At 40.5% G+C, this 25665-nt stretch overlaps 1 protein-coding gene across 1 annotated transcript in view; it reads right to left on the bottom strand.

Moving 5' to 3' along the window:
- Positions 1 to 11934: 11934 nt before the first annotated feature.
- SLC44A5 (solute carrier family 44 member 5) overlaps positions 11935 to 25665 on the bottom strand; it is a 78095-nt gene continuing 64364 nt past the window's right edge. Inside the window, exons 11-20 of the mRNA XM_012801631.1 lie at positions 23869 to 23961; positions 23331 to 23418; positions 22565 to 22827; positions 21936 to 22030; positions 19882 to 19985; positions 18743 to 18816; positions 18044 to 18114; positions 17832 to 17920; positions 16447 to 16531; positions 11935 to 12080 (exon numbers count right to left, since the gene is read on the bottom strand). Coding sequence (XP_012657085.1) covers positions 11935 to 12080; positions 16447 to 16531; positions 17832 to 17920; positions 18044 to 18114; positions 18743 to 18816; positions 19882 to 19985; positions 21936 to 22030; positions 22565 to 22827; positions 23331 to 23418; positions 23869 to 23961 — 1108 coding nt within the window. The remainder of the gene's footprint in view (positions 12081 to 16446; positions 16532 to 17831; positions 17921 to 18043; positions 18115 to 18742; positions 18817 to 19881; positions 19986 to 21935; positions 22031 to 22564; positions 22828 to 23330; positions 23419 to 23868; positions 23962 to 25665) is intronic.

The following is a 25665-nucleotide window of genomic DNA, read 5'->3' as shown; positions in this document are numbered from 1 at the left end:
TCCCCTAGGTTGGAATTGACTGTAGCCCTTCCCCCATGGCTCCCCCCTTCTTGAATTGAATTGTGTTTCTCCCTCTCTTGGGGGCCTGCAGTTATTCATCTACTGGTTTCAAATAGTCTTGACTACAGAGGATGCTTCTTCTTTTTTTTCCGACAGTGTTTTACTTTTGTTACCCTCAGTAGAGTGCTATGGCATCACAGCTCACAGCAACCTCAAACTCTTGGGCTCCAGTGATTCTCTTGCCCCAGCCTCCCTAGTAGCTGGGACTACAGGCTGTTTTCCCATTCTTGAGATACTTTACTTAAGGAGAATGTTCTTCAACTTTCTGCCCTCATGCTTTGCTTGAAATGCCATCTCTTCCCTTTTTATTTCTGTTACTTAAAATCTTATAAATCTATAAAGACCTAACATAAACACCACTTAATTCGCAAAACATTTCTATTTCCTTGAAATTCATCCTCTCCCTTAAGTAAGGTGCTCTGTTTACATAATGGTGACACTCACTCTGCCTTGCGCTTAATAAACCTGCCACCTCTTCCATAAGGCCAAGGCCCCTTGAGAGGAAGCTTCAAAGCAGTAAAGAATTGCATACAACAAACAACGGAAGCCTTCCACTAATTCATGCAGGCTTCAAACTCATGCAGGCTGAAAATATGAAAAAAATTCCTAAAAATCTTTGATAGCTTCACATAGCATCAAACTATTAGCCATTAGGTGATGAGGGCTTTGGGACACGCCCCTCATTATTGATGGTGATGAGGGCTTTGGGACACGCCCCTCATTATTGATGGTGATGAGGGCTTTGGGACACACCTCTCATTACTGATGGTGATGAGGGCTTTGGGACACACCCCTCATTATTGATGGTGATGAGGGCTTTGGGACACACCTCTCAGTTTTCATTCATTTTTCCTGCCCTCAGTGAATGCTGCCTCTGGGTATGACCCCACGCTGAGGGCTGCCCCAGGACCCAGAGACTAAGGCCGGCAGCCCCAAAGTCCTCACCATCTGGTTGGGGAGATGGCAGGGGGAGCCACTGAGGGTTTCCATCACTGTCACAGAGTCCTAGAGTGGAGGAGTCATGAGTCTGGTCTGTGATATAATTGTTGAGTTCTAAAACCTCATGGCTCTGGGGAGAACATACTTATTAAACAAACACCATGGGGATTTGTCTAGAAATGTGCTTCCAGGGTGATTCCCAGTCTCTGCACTTGACAGCCTCCCTTCCAAGGGTTATGGCCACCACCTGTGCTTTCATTACCCACTCAGTGTCCGGGTCTGAAGCTAACGCTATTTGAAAGTGCTTCAAAGGGAAACAGGGAGTTTCTCTCAGGACTTCATGCTTTCCATTCATTCACAAAGGATTCTAATTCATAAGAATCAAGGCCCTTAGATACATTCCTTGCTTGTGTAAGGAGGAAAATCCTTAGCTTCTGGGATCAGAAAGTGTCGACACAGTGTCCTTAAAGCTTATTGATGAGACCAAGTGGCAATTAGTCAGTTCATCTACCTCTCCTAAGGAATTTCTTCTGAGAAATTATGTTGTCAAAAAGCCAGAATATGTGATTCCAAAACATTCTTCTTTATAATCTGAAAATTAGAGAAGTTTAGAATTTGAAAGCGTTTTAGAGGCTGCCCAGTCCATTTGTCCTCAGTGAGCAAATCGTCACCTGTGATCACATAGTTGCTTAGAGGCAGAGCCGAGCCTTACACTTCAGTCTTCTGAGTGTGAGGCTAAGCGGCTCAGTGAAAACTCTGCGTCTCCCCCTCCGTGATTCATAGCCATCTTGCCTCTGCAGTGTGCCAGCTACTATCGGTCTGGGGCTATAGCTGTCTTATCCCATTAAATGTTCATGACATTATCCCAATTGCAAGAGGCAGGTGTCATCCCTTTTTTAGGTGAGAAATCTTGCATCTGAGAGGCGAAGTCACTTGTCTAAGAGTGTGTATCAAGTGCGTAGATCATGCTTCACGCCCCTGAATCCTTTCTCAAGGGAAAACTTGACCTGTTGGCCAGCAGCAGGCAGCCCTGCCAGTTGGTGGTGGGAGAGGGAGAACAGGAAACAGTCCTTATCCTCAGGTGAAAAGGAAAAATATCCGTGTTCTCCCAGGCGGTTACCAGCCCTTTCTCTGTTCTTGTGTCTGAAATTGCTCAGTTATCCTGGACTCCACACCGAGAAGCTTCCCAGCCCTGAGGCCTCCTGGCTCCCACCCTCTCTCTGGGGTGGCGTCCACTCTTGGGGTTTAATTGTCCTGCAGCCCCAAGCACATGTGATGCTGTCCTCCAGTCTCAGCCCTTCTCCCCAGTTCTACTCGCTCATCCACAGCTGTCTGCTGGGCCTGCACCCACAGTACACGTTTCAAGGTTCAAAAAGTGGGGCTTGTCCCTTTCCCTCACCGCCTCCCTTTAGAATTCCCATTTTCTTCCTATATTTAATATTCATTCTTTCTTCAGTATCTTATGCAGATTCTTTTAATAACCTTTCTAAGTCAACTCAAACCTGTCCTACCACTTCCCTGGAGTCTTCCTTCATTTCATTACTGCAGAGACATTTAGTGAGCACCTACTGTGTGAGAGAGAAGCAAACAAGACACACAGTCAGTGCCCGCAGGGGCTTGCAGTCTGGCGGGAGCTGGACAGAAGTAGCCGAGCACAGTTACTTAGGACTGTCGTGAAGGGAACTTCAGATAGATACTTCCAGGTCCTCGGCATTGCCTTCCACCCAGAAGGAGTTCAACAACCCTCACATTGGATTTTTTTCCCTAACTGCTGTCAGGGTTTGTTAACGTACATTTACATCTTGCTCCTGTGAGTACTGCTGTCAGTGCTCTGGGGTCTTTGCTGCCTGAGACACTTCATAGGTTACTATGTGGACAGTTCTGGGTCGGAAGAGTTCTTGGAGAAGTTCTTCGTGGATGTCAAGCACAGCCTGGATCGAGCACCAAGCAGCTGCTTCTTTGGGGGTTGACGGGGTGGTACTGGCAGGAATTCCATTTCCCTGGAGCTTAAAAGAAATACACATGATGCTCTTTAATGTGAATCCAGCTAAAAGCTGGCTGGGGAACAAATGACAGCCAGAGAGCTTGCACGACCGTAGTTGTGCATCTTCCCTTTGCTAGTAGCTATTCCCCCCAAAACACCACATTGTAAACCTAATGAGGGTATTCAGTGGTTTGGGGGTGTGTAGGAGAGCATAATAGGTAGAAACACTTTAGATCAGCTCTTCCTGTTCCTAATATTGAGGTAATTTTGATATCTGTCTAAGCTTGTTATTAAGAGATGGAATGTGATTGATTTTTAGCATTTCTGAGAGAGCGGTGATAGCCGAGAGTTACGTACTTTACTGTGCGCTGGTCAAATGCACTAAACCCGCCTTCCCCACACGGGCAGTGACACAGCCTTCCCCGTGTCCGTACAGGCACACCCTCTCAGGCACGGTCCTCCAAGGCAATCAAGGCCCATCAAGGGTCCACCCTACATGTGATTTATTTTCTTCTTTTAAGTTCCATTAAGGACTATTTGAGAGTGACTATTTCATAATGGCTCACACTTGATAAAACCAGTTCAAGAGCAATTTACATGCCTAAAACTAACGTACAAAGAAAAAAAAGGAAAAAGATTGTGTGAGGAGCAACCCAAAATAGTTTAAAAAGAAGTTTCTAACAGCAGTAGAAATGAAACAACTTCGTAGTTTTTAAAGTTAAATTTAAAAATTTATGAAATATTATAATTTTAAAATAAGAAATCGGGAAAAGACAGCAACATGATTTCTTAACATTGAATGTATTTTCTATTAGATGTTTTTGGTTCCTTCTTGTTAACACTTTTTGTGTGAGCTGGGAAAAATATTTTGTGTTCAGATAATTTCTACTGTCCTCTATCACTTAATGCTAAAATTAGTATTCTTAAAATACTCTGATGCTCCAAGAAAGTATATGAAAAAGAACAGAATTGTGTAGTTTCAAAAATCTCTAACTGTCCCCTTTTGATTTGATTTGATAAAAATAACATGTTTAGATTTGATTTCTTTCCACCCCACCTTCTAGAAACACATTGATCTTTTGGGTTTCATGTTCCAGATGGCAAATGACTTTCCTATTCTTGGTTTACAGGGTGAGTTGAAATAAACATCATAGTTATGTAACTGACATGGCCTAAAATGATTTCTAGACTTCCCTTTTTATCTCTTATTTATGGCCACCAAAAGTTAATTTAAGACTCACCATAAGAAAAGGAATTTTGCTTTTACACATAGTTTCTTCTCTGCTAATTTTATTTAAGGCTGGTAAGGCTTTTTTGTTCTGCCTCAGGAAAACTAGAGCCCTGTCTATAAGGTCAGCAATCGTCCATCCTCAGACAGACCTGAAGCCCGCAGTGGACCGGAGGCTTCCTTCTTAGCCCTCCCGTAGAAAAGCAGAATGAAGAAGCCTTTCCACAAACTCATGGAGCAGGAGCTGCAGGGGAAAACCACCACCAGACATAAAGTGCCTCAATTCTGTACGCCTCCAGCCTCCAGTCGGCCGTTTAGGCAACGTTAAATGTGCTTCAGTTTCTAGCATTATTCAGAGAACAAGTAAAGGTTAAGGGATTGTAGAAATGCCATCTCATCTGGCAACTTCACAAGTGCGGTTTCTTGTTAAAATGTAAAAGAAGAGCACAGTGAGGAAACCTCAGGAGAGCTGAACTTTTGGTGAAATTCCTGTTGGATACTTAAAGAGGGTCTATCATCAGTGACCCAAGAATTCAATCCAAGCGGCAGAAGGCTTGTGTGAGATTTGGAATGAGGAGCCGGTGAAGGAGAGAGTGTCCCCTACATCTTTCTCACTGACTGTGGCCTGGGTGCGAGGCAGACGTGGGAGGAGGCTCCCGCTCATGTGACACCCTTCACTAGCTTCTCAAGAGGCCCCAATAAGCCCCCTACTGAGACAGGAGGCGGGTGGCAAAGCGAAATCACCCAGGGACCCTAGAGTCCTCAGTCAAGGGTCTCGTCATTAAAGACCGCCAGGCACTGCTGTGGGTCTCTCTGTGCCAGGTCCTCAGTAATGAGTGTGGTGCTCCTGGCGTCATCCCGCATCTCTGCGAGGAGCAGACTAGCTTCCACGATCAGTTATGAAGCCTCTGAGCAGTTAAACACCTTGCTCACCGCCACAGAGTAACAGGTGGCTTTGGAAGCGCAGCTCTCCTGGTCGGCTTCTACACCCTCAGGCTCTGCTGCTCGGTCTGCCATTTGCCGAAATGTCCTGATGCCCTAGAATTGCTCAGAACCCATCCCGTGGACCTGTCACTCTTGGCACAGCCCAAGCTGCGGGAGAGTCTTCATTTTCATTCTGCCACCCCCATTTCCTCCCAAAGACTATCCTGAGGCTTCAGTTTTATATAGATAAGGGAAAAGGAGCTTTTTCTTTTTTAAAAAGAGAAAGTTGGAATGAAGCGAACAAGAGGGAATGTCTGAAAAAGAACCCGTCCTAGGGGAGAGAAGAAAGGAGAGAGAAATCCCAGCTCATCAGGACAGCAAAGCCTTGGCTGACGTGAAAAGCCTGTGAAGGAGGCAGGCAGATGGTTTTTAATCCCTTAGTCATAAATCATATTGGGACCTCATTCTTTTATGTTTATTTGTTTGGTATAAATACGTCTATGAGGCTGGTTTCATTCTAACACAGTTGCCTTCAATGCTGTTTATTTGTTTACTTACAGTCTTCTGATTGAACATTTAAAAATAAATGTATTGATTGCATTCAGAAGGTACCCCACTTCCTGTAACATCATCCTCTGGGCTCCCACTAGAAATTTCTTAGGTTTTTTGTTCTCACCTCAAATACCAAGCATCTTACCTTTCCCCAGCATCTTACCTTTATTTTCTCCTTTCTGTGCAAACACAGGCTCAGGAGTGCACATCACCTGGCTGCAAGAACGTAGCGAGTCCAAGATTATTCTAACAATGAATCAAGTTCCACTTTAATTTGCGTGCAAAACGCAAACATCTTTCTCATTTGATAAGCCTCTCCCACTGTGCTCTTTCACAACAAAGGGCCAGAGATGAAGATGTACCCCAGTCTTTGAGCCAGCAGTGTGAGGGCATTTTACACGCATTCACAGTGCCCCTCATGCCTAAATTATTCTGACTCATGCAATAAATACAAAGGACCGGAGAAAAAGCCAAGACTTACGCTTAAAGCAGAGAACAAGCTAATGACTTCAAACAGTAAAATTGAATCAATTGCTTTTAAATGTGTCACATAACAGAGCTCCTGTTCTCCCAGCACAGAAGCCAAGATAGGAGATTAGAGCAGGCTCCACACTGGTTTGAAAACCTTTCCTTTCAAGCAATTAGAAAGTTGTAAATAGGGGAGAGGGCACTTCCATTTGGGTCCATGATTGTGACTTCCTCCTAATGTCTAAGCCTTCCATAAATAAGGTGGCTCCTAATTTTCATAAATTCATAGGCATTTTAACAGAAGTTGCCCCTGTTCTCTGGATGATGATAGATTTACTTAAACCAGACTTAACTCAGCTAGGTCCTGAGAGAAAAGTCTTCAATACTCATTTTAGCCCGAAGACTGAACATGTGGTATATGGGAAGTAACTTCGCAGAATTTTTTCCTGTTCTATGTATTTTTTTGTTTTTCTATTCATTTTATTCATTTAGACCTAGACAATAAAAATTAGATTATAAGACATGAAGCTGTTGATTTCGATGGAGCATGCACCTGCTATATTGATATTTTTCAATAATGATTTATTAAATTACATTCTTATATAGCTGTATTTTTAAAACTTGCAAACATCTAAGGATAACATCTGCAAGAAACTGGAAAAAAGGTTAAGATACCATTTCATACACTATGGTCTGCAATAATGATTTTAGTTCAATTTTGTCCCCTCTCGTGTGCCAACAAAGACTGATTTATAAAGCATGTTCCCCAATCCAGAACCAGATAATACTGGAGATAATTACTATGCCTGGTTACAGTTTAAGAGCAATTTCCTGAGGCGCCACTTGTAAAAGTGAAAGAACATACATTGGAATGAGTGCTGGTCAGTCATCTACTACAAGAAAAATAAGGAGCTGGGCCACAGCCTGTTTTCCAGCGTTAGTTAAAGTAATAATCACGTCATCACCGATGAACCTGCAGAATCTTCCATGCTATTACTTTGCTATATGGAAACACAAACTCTTTGTGTAGAAAAACCAAATTAATCACAGTACAATTTTACCCAATTTATTTACAGTTGTGATAAGTTTTTATTATCTAAAAGCGGGAGTTATTAAAATCTAAACTAGAATTTGGAGTTCTGGAAATCAAACTGTATTTTTATTCCATGTAAGAAAGGAATCAGTAGCTTTATTAACAAGCCTCTTAGTATATTTATATTGAAAACTGCAAGAACATTGTTTTATGTTTTCTTTAAAGGAAACCCACAATTTGTTAAGGAATATTTGAACCTAAGAAACAATTAGCCTAAGATAAAATGGTGATAGGTACAATGAATCTTGCTTTAGAAACTATTGTTGCTCAGTGTTTACGTTTTTTAGATTCTCTAAATTTATGCTTACTATAAAAATGATGATTTTTTTCTTATGAATTTTGACAAAATCAGTGAAAGACTGAGCAAACCTTTGGCAAATTAAAATAAAGACCAAGGAACTAATTCAGTTCATTACTTCAGTTAAAAAAAAATCCATCTCTTACCTATTAGGCTTTGAGTTATGTGTTTGTGTGAATTATCAGTTTTAGTTATTTGGCAATACACACCTACAGAAAAATGGAGATTTTAAAAGCTAACTCTAGATGTTTTAGAAACCCCTAGATATTTGGTACAGAGAAGGTACTGCCTTAATACAGTGGGTTTTAAAAACAGAAGTTTTTCCCTGCTATAGCTTTAAGAAATAAAAGAGACAGACAATTTTTTCTTATCTAAATCTTTATTAAAAGAAAAAACAAACAGGTTTAAAACAATGGGTAACCACAAATTTCATTAAATATTAAACATTTTAATTATCAAAGATATTTAGACAATATTTGCTTAAGTTTCTGCACAGCAGAAGCACCTCAATTACAGAGCTCAGACTGTCACGTGCTCATGTGAGTTTATTTTTGGCATTAAAAGTATCTAAAGTCACATTTAAACAAGTGTGGTAATAGATAAACTGACAGTAAGTTATTTTTGATTGATTCTCAAATGTTTACAAATGATTATTAGGTGATTGACACTCCCTTGGAGGGAGACTTTTACAGACTCTTTCTGTAATGCTTAGCAACGCACTGAATTAATTTCCTTAAAAGTTCATAATATTAGCAAAATTCTTGAGAACTGAATTAGAAATTGTTTCTGTTTCTATTAGCATAATAATATTAAAATATTATAAGTAAACTGATTAATAACAAAAGTTTAAAAGTGAAATGACATAGATGTTAGTGAAAATAAATGATCATTTAAAATGTGGCTGGGCAGTACGTGACACCTGCGAGCACGCTCTTGAGCGCGTGACGTTTCCCTTTGTAAGTCCTGGAAGTTTCCCTTTGCAATCTGAGAAGTGCAGTATCATATTTACTGTATTTTTCAAAGGTCTACTATAGAAAAGATCACATATTTAAAGTTCCCTTTTAGTAAAAAAACAAACAAAGTGTCTACAAGTTTTTTCTTGCGTCTAGTACACATCCATGAACGTCCACTAGACGGAGATTGTTCAGCTGCACGAGGTTCTCGGCAGCAGTGAGGGCGTCACACACACTGACGGGACAAATGGTTTCCAACCAGTGAGCTCAGAGGACAACAAATGCAAGACTCGTTTTATCACTAAACATTGCAGGTTTTCAACTTTCTTAAAAAAACAATGTTTGTAAACTTGCCCACAAAAGTTGGGTCATATCCAACCGCCCGTAAGGCACTTTGTCAGAGGACCGAGTAGGGGAGGCTGCGTGATTGGCAATTTGTCTGGCAGGAAACATTCTGTCCTTAACGAGAGCAAACTAGAGCAGGGCGGTCCTTCTGCTGATTCACGGTCACACAAGAGTGCTAGAAGCTTTAACGTTTTTAATCTCACCGTGTTTACCAATTTTCCCTGCAGAAGACGTCTTTTCCTTGTAATTTAAAAAATATATTAGGAGCTATCAATTTAAATGACGTATTACTTTTCAACCTAATATTTAAAAGAATATGAACACATCAGTATTTTCAAAACATCCAAGCCACTCTATTAAAAATGAATTACAAAACAAAAGATCTTAGTATAAAAATGTTTCATGTTATTAACAATTCCCTTGCGACTTCCGATGGTTTCACATTTTACAGTATCAGCTTTGGTATAAAACATGCAAATACAAGCCAACAAGGTCGTCAACACAGCGCTGCTAACACAAAGCACTTGTCAAATGGGGAGTTGCACAGACACAGCAGGTGGGGAAAGAGTGACACACCGCTGTAGGGTGACCAGTTTGCTCTTCTACTTGTTCTTAGTTTGTGTGTTTTGCTCCTGGAAAATCTTCAGCAGAGATTGATTCACGTAATAGGGTCTTGCAGTAGAACCATCGTTTCTTTCTATATCGTCCACTAGGAGGAAGAACGGCACAGAATAAGTATTAAAGCAAAACTGTAGGAGAAGTAACAGCGCCATCTGCTGCTTACTTGCTTTACAGCAGTTCAGAATAGTGTTTTCTTAAACAGCACAGTTTGGCATGGACATTATTGTAAACATAGTTAGGAGAAAACAGCCCTTGTGATTTTTATCAGAACGATATTATCACATTTCTGTGTAACAGGTCAGAGTCTGCCAACATTGCGTGTCCCTCAGTTCTGCGAGGGAGAAAATAACTTTTACCTTCTTTTTCTCAACGTAGTAAATTACCGCATTTGTTCAAAATGGATTTTATTTTGCTGTCAACAATTTAGATAGTACAGCCTTGGAATATAAGACTTGTAAAACTGTCTAGTATTTCAAATCCATGAACTGCAAGTTTCGAGGGGCACCCCCCCTGCTTTTTCACGGCTATTAGTTTAATTGCTTTATAAGAAAATGGCTTCTATATTTCTTCTCAAAAACAATGCTCAATTTTGCTTTACATATTTCAATCACACAGAGAAGTAATAATGGAGACTATTTTTCTTACTAGAAATACCACAATATAAATAGGCAAATAGTTTCTTACATTGTTGGTTTACATTATATTCAAGTGATTTGCCAACTTATATGTGCATCAGAATGAAATAGAGAAATTTATAATAATTCACATGGTGGCCCAAAACCAAAGACAATAGATCGTGATCTCTTGGTTGGGGAAGCCATGGGCATGTATTCAATATATTTATTACAAGTTCTCAGGTAGAGGTCACTATTTTACTAGTTGTGACCCCTGTATTGTTGAATAAAATATTAATAATATTGTTGGAAAAAACATGTTGTCATTCTTCCCTGCTTTGTGCTTCAGGAAGAATAAGAAGGAAGAAGACTCTTTACCAAGATGTGAATCCAAGTGACACTTTTGACTGCAATAATCTCAAGAAAGTAATCAAAGGACAAATTGGTCGTCATTACAAGGACCAATATTTTGAAAATCTTTTCTGTTCACTGGCTTATGCTATAACCCAATGTTAGTCTAAATGTAGGTTCCCACACTTCAAAATAGTTAATTAAATTAGTACATATATATATTACTTTGCAATGTGATAATACTTTTCTAACTTTTCTTGGATGAACGGATCATATTCAGATCCACACATCCCTTTCTATTAATACATAAATAATCCTTATACACAAGCTTAGTGTAAAAGCTGAAAGGATGGGAATTGCCTGAATGCTGTTTTCAGGTGCATTATTACACTGGCAGACATATCATACACATTTGTACACAGGGATAGGCAAGGTCTGTGAGTGTCTGATCCAGGCTTCGCTCCACCCCTGTGGCCAGCAGGGGTGGAGGGTGGTGACAACTTTCCTCCTCAGACCTATGCCCTAGAGGGAGATATTTTATAACCCCAAGTATGCCCCTTGTAAAGATACCGGACAGGTACCTAAGAGAAGACCAACAGAATATTTTGTTAGGGTAAAATCTGAAAATCTCTTTTTCCTCACTGTAAGTTGAGCTAAAATTAAACCTTTTGTAGAACAAAGTCACATAATCTCTTTATTCTAGAAATACAAGTATGCCCATGAAAAGATGTAATCACTCGTCTGAAACAAATTCATACTGATCTTCTAAATGGGAGGAAAAGGAAATTTGGGTTAGAGACAAAACGGCTTGAGTGATGTGGCAATTCAAGTTTTTTGGTCAGAATATTTTTGTGGTGGCCAGAGGTTCATATTATTGGAAATGACATTCCAGAACTCAACATTTGACTTCAATACAAACATAATCTCACTTCAACAGTAATCTTACCCAGTAATGCTCTATGTAGAACTTGCATCACATTAACATCTATCTGTTTCTTATGCACTTGACTCATTGAAATATACTTACTAAAGAACCATTAATACAAGTTTAATCACAGTTTAGAGGGTTGTCCACCAGCTTCAACAGTATAAATATAACCATAGCACCATATTTACAAATTTAGTACCATATGCTGGCTAACTATAAATCAATATTTTTATGGCTAATTGATTACACATTTGTAGTGTTTTCAAAAATTGCCTGAATATCCTTTACAAATATACAGTTATAAAAAGAAAGGCTATCAAAGTGCTGTGACACAAACAGCACACTGAGTTATAAAAGTTATTAAAACATTTTCAGCTACAGATTTTAAAAAATGTTTGACATTAACACCTGGTGCGTCAGCTGGGACCACAGTCTAAAAATCAACGGAGGCTCCTGTCATCAAATTCTGGACACTGCAGGTGGTACCAGGAGCTGACATTTCAGAAATAAGCACAGAAATTTCACATCACTTGAAAGCAACAAAGTTACAATTGACCTAATTTACAAAACTTCTACTTAAAAGTGAGCGAGACTGTTGGGAGCTTTTTCTACTCTTTTCTGCTTCTGGGGAACTAGTTCCTTCTTGATGAGAATTTCATGGAGTTTAGGGGCTACGAAGTAGGGTTTTTCTGTAGATCCGTCGTTTCTTTCCAGATCTTCACCTGTTTGTGCGGCAGCCAAAGTGGGCAACGGCGACAAGCAGCGGCGCAATAATTATGCACGTTTTTATAAATTGGAGCGTCGTCAGGGAAAAATCAGAGAAATCAGCATTAGAAAGTCATATACAACAAGCAGCAATCTGAGCAGTGAAGTTGCAGATGCTGGACAAAGGCATGAAGACTTACCTCTGTCAGGAGGCACTGACTCTCCCCACATCCCTCCCACTCCCAAAGAGCATTATTTCGATAGTGAAAAGTTAACCATCACATACCAACAGCGGTCAGGGCACCCCCACCAATGTTTTCTTTCTTTTTGAATGTTAGGTTGTTGAAAAACCCATGGGTGGGGTTGGTCTCTCGCCCCTTCCCTCATTTTGGGATGTGATTAATAATCTCTTCCTGTCCTTTCAAAGGGGTTATCATTAAATCCCGTGACTCCTCATTTCAGAAAGAAATAAATGGCCACCTCTTTGGGAATGAAGCTGCATCAAGAGCGTATTAATCCTGTGGAAAACGTGGAATAATAATTGAATTTCAGAGTTTCAACTCGGTTTTAATGGCAGTCCACAGCCTAATGTCACAGATGAGGAACTGGAACCCTGGGACATAAAATGACTCTGCCCACGTCAGAAGCTCCAAGGCAATCGGGATGAGCCTTTGACACGGAGTCCAGTTTTCATCCTTCTCAACTATAGGACGTCCTGTCCTAGATCCCTACAGTCTGCTTCAGATCATATGCAAAAGTTAATATTAGAATATCTGTGTTTTCGGACTTCTTAATATGTGCATTTACCTCCTGCTTTGCTGGGGCTCTTATTCAGACGCTGGCATGATCCCGCTTGCTGGGGGATCTCTAGACTTCTGCTGAGAGCAAGACACTTACATGGAGTTCAGTTCCCTGCACTTATACAGTATTCGTGGTAGGTAGTATCTATTCTCCCCTGGGAACGGCTGGTCATTGGTTTAGTAGATCTTTACACCAGACCTCACAGTTCCTCCTCCACAACATGAATAGTTAAGAAGGGAGGTGACAGACACTAAGCATTTCTGTTCTTTTGTCCTTGACCCTATCTCTGCACAGTAATGCCCTCCCCACCACCTTGTGTGCAGATTTGCTTTCTACAGTTTTACTCTCCATGGTTCCAGTAAGCTGAGGCCAACCATGGTTCGAAAATATGAAACAAAATACTCCAGAAATAAAACAGTTGCTAAGCTTGAAATTGTGCACTGTTCTTCATAGATGGTGAAATTTCCTGCCATCCCAGCATCCCACCCAGGCTGTCCCTTTGTTAACGATCTCTATGTTCGTTACCTGCCCCTTACTCACTTAGTAGCCATCTCAGGGAGACTGTCCTGGAATTGCAGAACCTGTGTTCGAGAAACTCTGATTTTACTTCATAATGACCCCAAAGCACGAGAGTAGAGATGCTGGCAATTTGGATATACCAGGAAAAGCCTTAGAGTGTCTCCTTTAAGTAAAAAGGTGAACCTTCTCGAGTTAATAAGGAAAATGGGCTAATATTAAAATGCTGTTTTATACAGTAAGAATGAATCGACTAATCTGTGAAACTGTGAGGAAGAAAAGGAAATTTGTGCCAGTTTTGCTGTTACACCTCAAGTTCAAACTATGGGGCATGATAAGTGCTCAGCTAAGATGGAAAAGGCGTTACATTTGCAGGTGGAAGCCACGGGCAGAAATGTGTTCTGGTTGACGGCAGTGGGGTCTGGAACAACGTGAGTTTCCATGCCTGCCTTGGGGGTCTTGGAATCTATCTCCCACAATTAAGGGGGGTCTCCTGGATCACGTCCCGTGTCTGCATCATTGTTACCCTGAAGGTACTGGTAGGAAGCCTGGTCTGGGCCACATTAATCATCATCTATAACTATCATTTTTCCCACCCTGGGGAAACATTTGTGCACTGTTTCTATAAACGAACTATTTACTAATAACTGGCATTTGAACAAACACCAGTTTTCTGGCAGCCAAGATAATAGGTATAAAAAGATATATAAACAAAATTAAAAGTACAGTTTTGCACAATCAGAACTTGGCTTGGGGTGTCATTTAGGAGCATTTTCCAAAGCATAATGTTGCCCTAGGTAACATCTGGAGAGGGAAGAGAAATAAAATGTGATTTCCCTTGTTCTTTATTATCAAAAACAAGAGTTTCTGGAAGGGACTATTTATGTCAACACACAATGTATTGAATAAAGCTGATATTATATCCTGCTTTCAAGGAGTTGGCAAATGGTTAATAAATGTGGAAAACGTTTCTTACTGCTTTAATGCAAAATCTACTGCCAAACTTAAAATCTACACAATTAGCCAAAGCCTCCAAAGACTGGAAACAAGTAGACATTTCCTGAGACAAACTTTGAGGCATATTTTCAGCTACAAGAGTGGGGAAGACCACAGAGGGATCTCCAAATTTTGCTTCCATCGTCAGTGTTTGAGATGAGAGCAGAGATCCCGCAACACGCCAGCAGGTGTCCTCAAACTACAGCCCACGGGCCGCATGCTGCCCATGGAGGACATTTATCCGCCCTGCCGGGTGTTTTTGCTGACGCTGCCTGTCCTGTTTAGCAGCCGACTCATCCTGGGGCCCTCAGTCCGGCCCTCCAGGGGTCTGAGGGACAGTGAACTGGGCCCCTGTTTAAAAAGTTTGAGGACCCCTGCGTCAGAGCCCGTCTCCACCAAGTCTCCGCACTACCTTCCTCCCCGGCTGCTTCTTCCGTCCCACACCGGAACTGGAGCTCATTCATGTGGCATTTTGTGGATGGCTTTTCCTAGCAAACCATCGAGTCACTGGGAATAGATTAAACATCCCTATTCCATTTATAGCCAGAGGAAGAGCTAACTAGCATAGAAATGGATTTTTTTTTTTTTTGGTTCAGTTATCAAACATTGATTTTAATGTTTGAGAAAGGAAACAAAAATAAGAGCAGACTATTGTCCAGGAGCTTTGTCTTTGAATATATCTCCCTGTGGTTACTATCTCCTTTCCTGACCCCAGTGTGAAGTTAGTGTTATGGGTTATTCTAGAAAATAAACTGTTAGTTTTATAGAAGAAGATTGCTCAGTAAAGCCCTGCGAGAGAATAAGATGTCTTTCTTTCTCTTACAGATGTCAGAGAAATAATCTGCCAGGCTGTGTAGTCATAACAAGTGATGTCATTTTACCTGTTCTTTTATTTCTACCTATGTTCAGCTTGCTGCAGAGATGGCCGTGAAGGTTAGGGCCAAACAGAGTGCTGCGGGGCGCTGAGCTCTCCAGGACTTTTCAGATGGGGCACTACTGCAAAACGTCCTGTGAGCTTGTGAGCAGTGTCCACACATGGGGCGTAGGGGACACTTCAGGGACGAGAGCCCTGAAGGCTCCGTCTGCTCTGTGCATCTACATTGGTCCAGCCACTTCCTAGACACGCACTTCTCTGAATCCTGCCCACTTATCATCATCATGTCACATAGTGTACATGGGCCCTGGATGTCTTTGAAACCATTGCCAACTTTGCTCTATCAGAATCTATAACTTCTGTCCTCAAAGAACTCTAAAACCTGGGTTCTAAGGTTCAGTGACATCCTCGGTTCTATTAACCAAGCACAAAAGGAGCCAACTGTTATTATACATTTGAAAACATTAAGAAATGAAAAAAATAATTCCATGCCAGCACCATGCCAGGAAGCCTGGGGTTCATTTCAATAGTCCACTCGTCTGTGCTTTGTGAACTCCACTCTCTGTTATTAAGGGTTTTGTTGCTGTAGTTGTTTTTTGGTTTTTTGGTAATTTTGAATCTTTCCCTAAGCTTTTTGGAAGTATAATGTTTTTCTTCAACTTTGCTGAGGGATAATTAACAAGTAAAAATACATATATTGACGCTGCACAAGTTTTGATCTACGCATAGGACCTGAAATGACGAACATCAAGCTATTAACATTCTCACCCTGTTACAGAGCTGTCCTGGGTGTGTGGTAAGGATACTTAGGACCTACTGTCTTTGCAGACGTCAGGTAAATAATATAATATTAACCGTAGTCACCAAGCTGGGAATTAGCTTTCCATAGTTTATTTATCCTGTATCATTGAGAGCTGACACCCTGGCCCCTCCATCCCTGGTCACCCCCTTCTGCTGACTGTTTCTGTGAGTTTGACTTTTGTAGGCTCCACATATAAGTGAGATTGTGATGTGTTTACCTCTCTTTGTGTGTCTTATTTCTCAGCAGCTAAGGTTTACAGAGCATCTACTAAGCAATGTCTCCTTTCAAATGAACCCTGTGTGGTGGTGACAGCCGAGCCGGGGAGGATGCTGGCCGTCACCTTCTCCTCTGTCAGTTACCCACGGAGCGGGAAACACACACAGTGAATACTTACAGAAGCAGAGAAAGATGGTCTCAACACACATTGCATAGACGCTGAAGAACCCATGTGCGATCAGGTAAGATCCCAAAACGACAGTCTGGACATGGATAAAGAAGAGAAATGACATGTCATTTTGACCAGAAGAACCATAACGCAGCTATAAATGAAAACCCCGACGAGGAAGTTCTGAAACGCTCGGTGTTGGAACAGATTTCAATACAGAGACAAAACATTTTAATGGTAGTGCTTTGTGCGCTTTGTACTGAGATTTAAACAAAATGTATTAAATTACTTGACCATTTTCTTAGCTTCAGCCCCACTGCCTATCAAAAATGTTCCAGTTTAAAAAACAAACCCCATTTTTAAGATGCTGTACACATAAAGAGTAAAGCATTCGGGGTTAAGAGCACATATAGCCTGAATTTTAACCCCAGCTCAGGTGCTCAGCAAGTTAATTGACCTCTCTGTGCCACTTATAGAAAACTGGCATAAAGGGGGGCAGGGTGTGAGTAATGAAGGTTTTTTGACACCTGCAGTCAGTGAGTTAATAATATGCTGTAACAGATACCGCAGGGCTCCACCCAGACCTCATCCAGCGGCCTCATCCATCCCCAGCTGCCGGAAATGTAGGCAGCTGCTTCCCTCACTAAGAATTGCCCTCCGTGCAGGGAACTGTCTCATCTAAGGTTACAACCCCATCCAGGGGCTGCTCATAGCCAACAGCTGCCTGATGCAGTATCCAAAGGCCCCTTCCCTTTGCCAGAACTTTCTGTAATTCTGAGCCCTCTGCTGCAACTGCAGCACAGGCCACCTTCTCCTGCTCTCCTGACCTGCCCTCCTCACTTCCTTCCAAGTATATCTTGGAGGGAACTTCCTGATAAACCTTCTGCACAGAGTCCTCTGCTGGACTGTTTCCGAGGACCCCAATCTCTAAAGCGAAAGAGCATCTACTAAGCAATGTCTCCTTAGGGGGTGGGCCTCAAGTAAGACCAATAATGTTAGTAGTCATTATCATTTCTCCTGTTCCTTTTTGTTTTATATTTTGCTACCTCTGATAAATCAGAGAATCAACAATACCCAGCTGCATGGACTGAGTTGTGTACCCCCCAAAATTCTTAAGTTGAACCTCTAGTCCCCAATGTGACTTGAAGGTGGGGCCCTTGGGAGGTAATTACATCCCAAGAGTGAAAGAATTGCCCTTACATCTGTGAGTACAGGCAGGTGTCCCTCTGCACACCGGGAGGAGGCACCTCATCAGGAACCAAATTGGTCAGTGCCTTGACCTTGGACTTCTCAGCCTTCAGAACTGTGGGGGAATAAATTTCTGTTGTTTAAGCCTCCTGGTCTATGGTCTCTTTGTCAGAGCAGCCCAAATTGTCCTGGATATCAGTTCTTACCAGCAAAGGTACCCAGTAGTAATTTAAAGATCTTGGTGCCTCTACAATCATTGCCATTCTCTGTGTGAAGAACAGGAAGCCCAGAACACCTGTTCATACATTGAAAAGGCAGAACACGCATATCACACACTTGCAGAGGAATGTAGCTTTTTGCAGCAAAGAGTTTTCCCACCACCTTTTAAACTGTGTGTTATTGTCTCAGTATCACTCACCTATACTCCCAGCAACTAGAATCTTCCCCAGGAAGAGTACAAAGAATGTAACTTCATCCGTGACTGCAACTCTGAGTATCAGAAAGAAAAGCAAGTTTCATCTCATGTTTAAAACACACTTGTTACTTGAAATTTATGGCAATAGATATTAATGGGTTCATTCTGATGTGTTTTTGCTGATATTTTATTTGTCAACTGTTTTGCACGAAAGGAAGGTGGAACCCAGGCAGGGAGCTTTGACTTATTGGTAGTGAAGACACAGATGGCATTCAGGGCTGTTGGTGCCCTGCAAGGGTGGGATCAGCCCATCTTTCTTTAATTTGAGGCTTAAAGATACCCTGACCCCTGAGGATGCTATATTTGTTCTCTGATTTCATTCATTGGGGTTTCATCAATTTGGAAGGAGGAAATGGCCAGAGACAAGATGATGATGTGGTTCATCTGGGGAGTTTCTTACCCAGAGGGGATAATAAAAATGAATCAATGCCAGTGGATAGCAAGATACAAATGGATGATGAAAGCAAAAATTCTAAGCTAGGAAAATAAATTAATGGTTTGAGAGAGAAGATGTAAGTCTATCATACTAAAAGACAAATATTCATGTCCAATAATGCCACCAACACTTCAAGTAACGTATGAAGGATGGAATGCCCCAGGTTCACCAAATTATTCATTGCGTTTTTCAACCTGATTACTTACTTTAAAATGTTTCTCATCAGCAGATTGAAAGCATCTCTTGTTGACCTACAGAAGTTTTTGCCATATACTGCAATCTAAGGAAGATAATCAATATTATTCTGGTACCAATAATATATTGTAACAAGAACAATGGACAGTCCAATCAGGAGAATAATCAACTAAACTCCTGTTATTCATATAACTACCCCATTTCTCCTTCTGGCATTTGGGTCTGTGGGAGGCCTGGGTACTATATGTCCTCAATTCCGCACAACTCTCAGGGTCACTGACAGGAAGGTCATTGGGTGCCCATAATCGCCGGGAGACAAGACAGCCACAAACAGAGGCAAGTCTTGTTCCCAAATCCTAGGTAATGGCTTCTGTCTTTGAAACGTTTTGGCTAGAGTTTGTCACCGAATGGGCTAAGTATCATAGTCTCTACATCAAAGATTACTCTTAAGGAAACCCAATGATTTTCCCTATGCTTGAAAACCCAATGATTTTCCCTACGCTTGACTGACTAAAAGACTCAATGTAATATTCTCACCAGAAGCAAATTCATGACTAATTCAATCACTTTGCAGACCCTGTGTCACTGTGATAATAAGCAATTGTCATAAGGTTGTTCTTTAGCTTCTAAATTTTGTAAGAATTATATTTTTTGATCCCTTATTTAAAAAAAAAAACTACAAATCTCTATATTCCCACAGGAAATATGAGAGAATTTTGTCAAGCATATCCGGTGCCCACGTTTCAACACAAGATTTATAAAAAGAATCAATCCCTTACTTAAAATTATGTAAATTTCAGAATTAGAGAGATACTTTCTTCTCAGAGGGAAATAGACTATGTAAACTTTTTTCCTGCTAACCCATATCAAAGGCACATGGAACCATTTCAATGTAGCACACTTTCAGATTTCCAATACCAATCTTTTTCCTTTCAAAAAAGATATTATAGGTAACAATGGAGTACAGTCAAGATACTATGGCAACTAGGGGAGCATAGCCCTAAATCTTGTACTGGATTTGCAAGTCTTCATACCAGCACGGTGATAAATTCAACTGCATGATATAAAAGTGCTTTAAAGAGGGTGATGCAGACATGGCATTTGGGTTTGCAAAGAAGCAGCTTGAGAGACAAAAATATCACCTACTCACCATAATATAGGCGTTTCTGTTTAAAAATTTTATTACTTTATCCAAACACCAGAAACAGCATTTCAGGCAGTGTTGTAGCAATTTTAAAAACTTGTTGTGAACATCTATATAAAAGAGAGATTTAAATCTATTAAAAATTTATAGCTGAACTCTATGAATCAAAAGAAATATAACCAAATGTTTAAAATGGGCTTTAAACTTTTTATCCTGGTAAAATAGACCTAATATAAAATTTTCCATTTTAACCATTTGTAAGCGTACAATTCACTGGTGTTGAGGACATTTGCAATGTCGTGTAGCCATCACCAATGTTTCCAGAATTTTTTGTCATGTCAAACAGAAATTCTGTACCCTTTCAACAATAATTCCTCATTGCCCTTTCCCCTACCTCCTAGTAACCTCTATTTTACATTCTGTCTGTATGAATTTGCCCCTTTTAGGTATCTCGTATAAGAGGAATCGCACAATATTTGCCCTTTTGTTTCTTGTTTATTTCACTTAGTATACAAGTAATGTTCAGCATTCACCATCTCATCCCTTTTTAAGGCTGAATTGTATTCCATTATATGTAAATATGTAAACTTATTTATGAGAATTTGTGTTGCTTCCACATTTTGGCTACTGTGAATAATGCTGCTGTGAACATTGGTGGGCAAGTATCTGCCTTCCTGCTCTCATCCCTTTAAATAGAAGTGGAATTTCTGAATCACGTAGAAATTCTATTTTTAACTTTTTAAGGAGTCACCATCCCGCTTTCCACAGTGGCTATACTATTTTACATTCCCACCAGCAATACAGCAGAGATATAATTTCTCAATAACCTCACCATCACTTGTTCTTTTCTTTTCTTTCTGTTTTTGTATTTCATGTGTGGTTTTGATTTGCATTTCCCTAGTAACTAGTGACATTGAGCTTCTTTTCAAGTTCTTATTGGCCATTTGTAGATCATATTTGAATAAATGACTATTCAAGTTCTTTGCTTATTTCTGAACTGGGTTACTTATTTTTACTTATTTATTTATTTTTTTTGCTCTTGAGTTGTAGAAGTTCTTTATATACTCTGGATAATAATCCCTTATTGGTATGTGATTTGAAAATATTTCCTTCCATTGTGTGGGCCATCTTTTCACTCTTTTGATCATGTCCTTTGAAACACAAATGTTTTTCATTTTGATGAAGTCTAATTTATTCTTTATATTTTTACCTATGCTTTTCATGTGGTATTCAAGAAGTCATCACCAAATACAATGTCATGAAAATTTCCTCCTTTGTTTCTGCTGAGAGTTTTATGGCCTTAGCTCTTATGTTTAGGTATTTGGTCCATTTTGACTTAATTTTTATGTTTGGTATAACGTAAGAATCCAACTTCATTATTTTGCATGTGGATATCCAGTTTTCCCAGCACCGTCAGTTGAAAAGACTGACCTTTCCCCAATTGAATGGTCTCATATATGAGGTTTTATTTCTTGGATATTCTTCTTTTCCAGGTCTATGTCTGTCTTTATGCCAGTACCACACTGTTTTGATTGCTATAGCTTTGTGATAGGTTCTGAGATCAAGAAGTATGAGCACTCCAACTTTGTTGTTCCTTCTCAAGGTTATTTTGCCTATTAATCATAAAATCTTTTAAGGTACACACCTTGAGCAGAGTTTATGTGTTTGTAAAATATATGTGTCATCCATTGATGAAGACTTCTGCCAGTGACGTCCACATTTATATTTTAAGCATATCTTGACCTGCGTTCTGGACATAGAACTGCCCACCTGATATCTCCACAATGTTTCTCAATAACAACATGGTCAAAATAGATTCTCAACCTCCTTTTTGAAGTTCATTTTATAAGTAGGATCACACACACTTTCTCTCTTTTCCTCACCACCATTTCCCCACTCTTTCAGCAAGTTCTGCTGAAGTTTCCTTCAGAACATATCCCAGCCCTGTCTCCTTCCATCCTTGCTGCCCTAGTCGCAGCCATCAGGTCTCTCTCACCCCCCTGCCCCATCTATCCTCTTCACAGGAGTCAGAATATCTGAGATAAATTTTGGAATCTTACGTTTAAGACGGCGGTCCAAATATTCTAGGAACATTTTAAATATTTGAATTGTTGCAAGAATTAAAGAACCAAATGCTAGGGATCCTGTGTGATACCTGGGCAAAAATGAAATGAGAATATAAATGAACATATCTTTACCATCACCTGAAAGGACGCTAGTTGAACAACTTTCACAGGTAAAAGGGACCTGAAGGAGGATTAAATGAGGAACAGCTTTTTGTACATTTTTACTCAGACTAATAAAGGGTCTCCATAGAGGATTTTAAACCATATACACCTGTCTTGCCTTTCATCAACATAAAGAATACCCAACAGCCTGTCATCATAAAATGCGATCTTCTAGCTGAGCACTGAAAATCCAGAGGCAAGTTAATCCTTGTTCTTTCATTCAGCTTTCTTGCCTTCCTTCTCGCTCCTGTTCCCTATAGTGTGTAGAAGGAGGTTGGCCTGGGTAGAGATTGTAAAACTGTGGCTGCAAAACCAGACAGAACCAGTGGGCGTCCATTAACCTTGGATCATACCTTCGACCTCACTTGTATATTGACACTGGAATTAGGGGTCCAAGACTGGATTACAAGCACACTAAAGGTAACTGAGCAGACAGGTGTAGGGTTTGACACAGAGCTTACCGTATGGCTCGTCCAAATGCAGTAAAAAGCGGATGAGGTGGGATGTCCTTGGGTTTGTTCATGGCCCAGTAGTAAGTGGCGAAGGCACCAGCAAGGGAACACTGACCCAGTGCAATGACAAAGTTTATAAGCCAGAGAAGGACAAATAGGTTGTATGCATGGAAGGTGGGGATGTATTGCTCGTACAAAGTCTGTCCACCATAGGATACAAAGTTACACAGAGCCCCAGGGCAGGCTTTGGCAATGGCAGATGTCTTAAAAATCTGTACTCAGAAAAAACAAAAACAAAAACAAAAACACACAAGAATAAAATATTAAATACCAATAGCCTTTTCCCTGCCTTTTCCTCTTTTTTAGCCTCCCAGTTGCATGTCCTGTTTTTCCTGAATTAGCTTCTGCTGTGACTCTACTTTCTATCAGCTCACTTTATATAATTCTTTAATAAGCTTTCAGAAGTATCTTACTTTTCATTATATGCTCATCACTCTTCACACACTAAAATTTCACACTTATTAGTGTTGTTGCTGACCATACCTTCTCCTTGGCTTTACGATAGGACAAGCAAGCTCAAGAGATAACCACAGTGCTGTCCGTCCATTCTGCCACTGTTTCCAGTGCCCTCCTGACCCACCTCCCATACGGTACCCAGGGCCTCCGTCCCTGCTCAGTGCTGCAGTCTCTGCTTCAGGATTACTCACAATTGCAAGTGGAAACACAGGAGAATTCTGCACTGAAGTGCACACACGGGAGAGCTTCTCTTACTTACCTCTGGGTTACAGGTTTCATTTTCATGTTCACAGTGCCCCTCAGGGTCTATGACTTTGTACACGGGTATCCCTGATGTGGCCAGGAAACTGAATAAGCTCCGTTAAGGACAAACTATTTGCTGGCAGGTTGAAAATAAATGGACAAGGAAATAATACAGATAACTCAAAAGTCCATGGAGAGCTTAGTTTCAAAAAGCTTCTAATCTTCTCATAATTCTCATCCATTTTCAAGTCTAAATTACTACACTGTGGGCCAGCTGCACTGAGTGGGCCGTTTAAAACAGCATATGTAGGAGCCTCCTTGCCGAAGAGAAGCATCGTAAGAGAAGACACAACGGAACAGCTCCACCCTATGACCTATCCGAGGGGAAACGCAGTTGGTAGACTGAAACCTTTTTTAGGCCTTGGGAAAAACATACCCATTTTTCTTTAGGATGTTCTTAATCTTTCCAGGGATGGAAAACGCTGGACACAAACTCCTGGTTCCTGAACCGTAAGTGACTCTGAGGTTTAAAGAGGTCAGTTACCAAAGGATACACTGCTGTCACCACCCAGTAGGAAATGCAGATTGAGAGCAGAGTGAAAGTTAAGAGTGGATAAAACAACGTGCTAGGGATGTATCTGATGGCTCTGGAATAAAAGAAATGGTTGAAATTCAAAATCACGTTCCAATCAGAGCTGTACTTTTCCAGTTAAATTTTTAATCTGTTAGAGCGAGAAATAAGCTTTGGACTGAATTAATTCTAAGAGCAGTGATAACAACCATTGAATTTTTTTTTTTTTTTGAAGATCATTCTGTGATATTTTTAGTTGTTTTTTATTTTTATCTATTCATGTAAATTGGGGCATTTTTATGGTGCTCATGTTTGATTCCTGCTCAAAGTCCCCCAAATTCTCCTCTCTCTGGTTATTTCTGTCTGACATATAAAAACCTGATACATCAGAATCATGAGATGTCTTCCTTTCGTTTAATTCTTAAGACTTTTAAAATTGAAGACGATCTTAAAGGTGGGGTCCTAACTGTTAAACACCTCCCTGATTTGGGAATCCCTTCTTCCACTATCTTCAAAATGTGTCCACGAATCACGGGAATTTACTTCCACCTGACACAGCTTATTCCGTTTTCTTGAGGAAACGCCTGAAAATTCTTCCGAATCTGTCTGCTCATAACTTGGATCCACTAACTCCTGGGGAAGAGATGGCCATTTTACCATCTTTCCCACCTAGCAACCCTTCAGGTAACTTCTTAATCTTTTTCCCTTCAGGGTAATAATTTCTTTGATTCTTTCCTCACAGGACAGGCCTTGTGAAATTTGCACCGCCCTGGCTGCACTATTCCTAACTACTTCTTTTAAATGATCTTTTTAGCACATGACGCTGGATTAAGCAGTGTTTGCCATAGCTTCTGAGAAATAAGAGAAAGCGTTGACCACTGCTAGTGCACAGACACTCAGCCTGTTTCTGCATGGTTACCTGCCTCGCCTGGCTATTTGAGCTGTGCTGTCCCCCCCTTTCTCCACACACCGCTGTGAAGTGGATTATTGACTGTCCTGGGGTTTCCCCGTATTCTCACGCAGTTCTCTCAGGCCCCGGTAGTTGTACTGATTGGACTTCTAATGCACACATGCACATTTAGGGGGGTGACGAGTGGCGTTAGTTGCAGCGAGCTGCACAATATCATACTATTTAAGAACTGAATCCAGCAAATCAGTCGTTTTCAGTGGCTAATGATAGGGCTTCAGTCATTATAAGGATGAGAGAGAGTTTAACAAACTGCTTGTTAACCATTGAAACCACTGGCTTCAGGTGGCTCTATTATTATTATAGTAATAATATGGTAATTTTGTTAAGGTAATCCTTAAACACCATTAAAAGTAATTTGGGTCTTGGTCATTAACAACTTAATTTCCATCATCCTAAACAGAGCCTGGCTGTTGGCTGCATAACAAGAAGCCTCCCTTGTTTCTTCTAGGCCTGGATAAGAAGTTCAGAGTATTATCCTCAAGTGATCGTTTGGAATAGTTTGGAAACTGTAGGTGTTATTACCTATCAGCATGAATTTTATGAAAGGCTTAGTGTTTATTTTATAACTTTCTAAAAAAGTAAAATGGCTCTGGGTATAAAATGTTCCAGAATTATGAGCTTTAGGTATAAAATGTATAGTCCGATGCTGCGAAACAGATTGTCCCATTAGAAAATTTTTTCTCTCATACAAAAGTGGTAATAGCACATAATTTGACTTTATGGAATTATGGTGATTGAAAGTTCTATAAGTGATCACAACCATTAATATTAGCACACGACTCAATAGAGAAATAATATAACCTATAATAT

Source organism: Otolemur garnettii, unplaced genomic scaffold (assembly GCF_000181295.1).
Source record: "Otolemur garnettii isolate 467f Iridium unplaced genomic scaffold, OtoGar3 scaffold00010, whole genome shotgun sequence".
NCBI classification, from domain to species: Eukaryota; Metazoa; Chordata; class Mammalia; order Primates; family Galagidae; genus Otolemur; species Otolemur garnettii.
The sequence above is the reverse complement of the archived record's forward strand: the minus strand, read 5'-3'. Positions and strand labels throughout refer to the sequence as shown.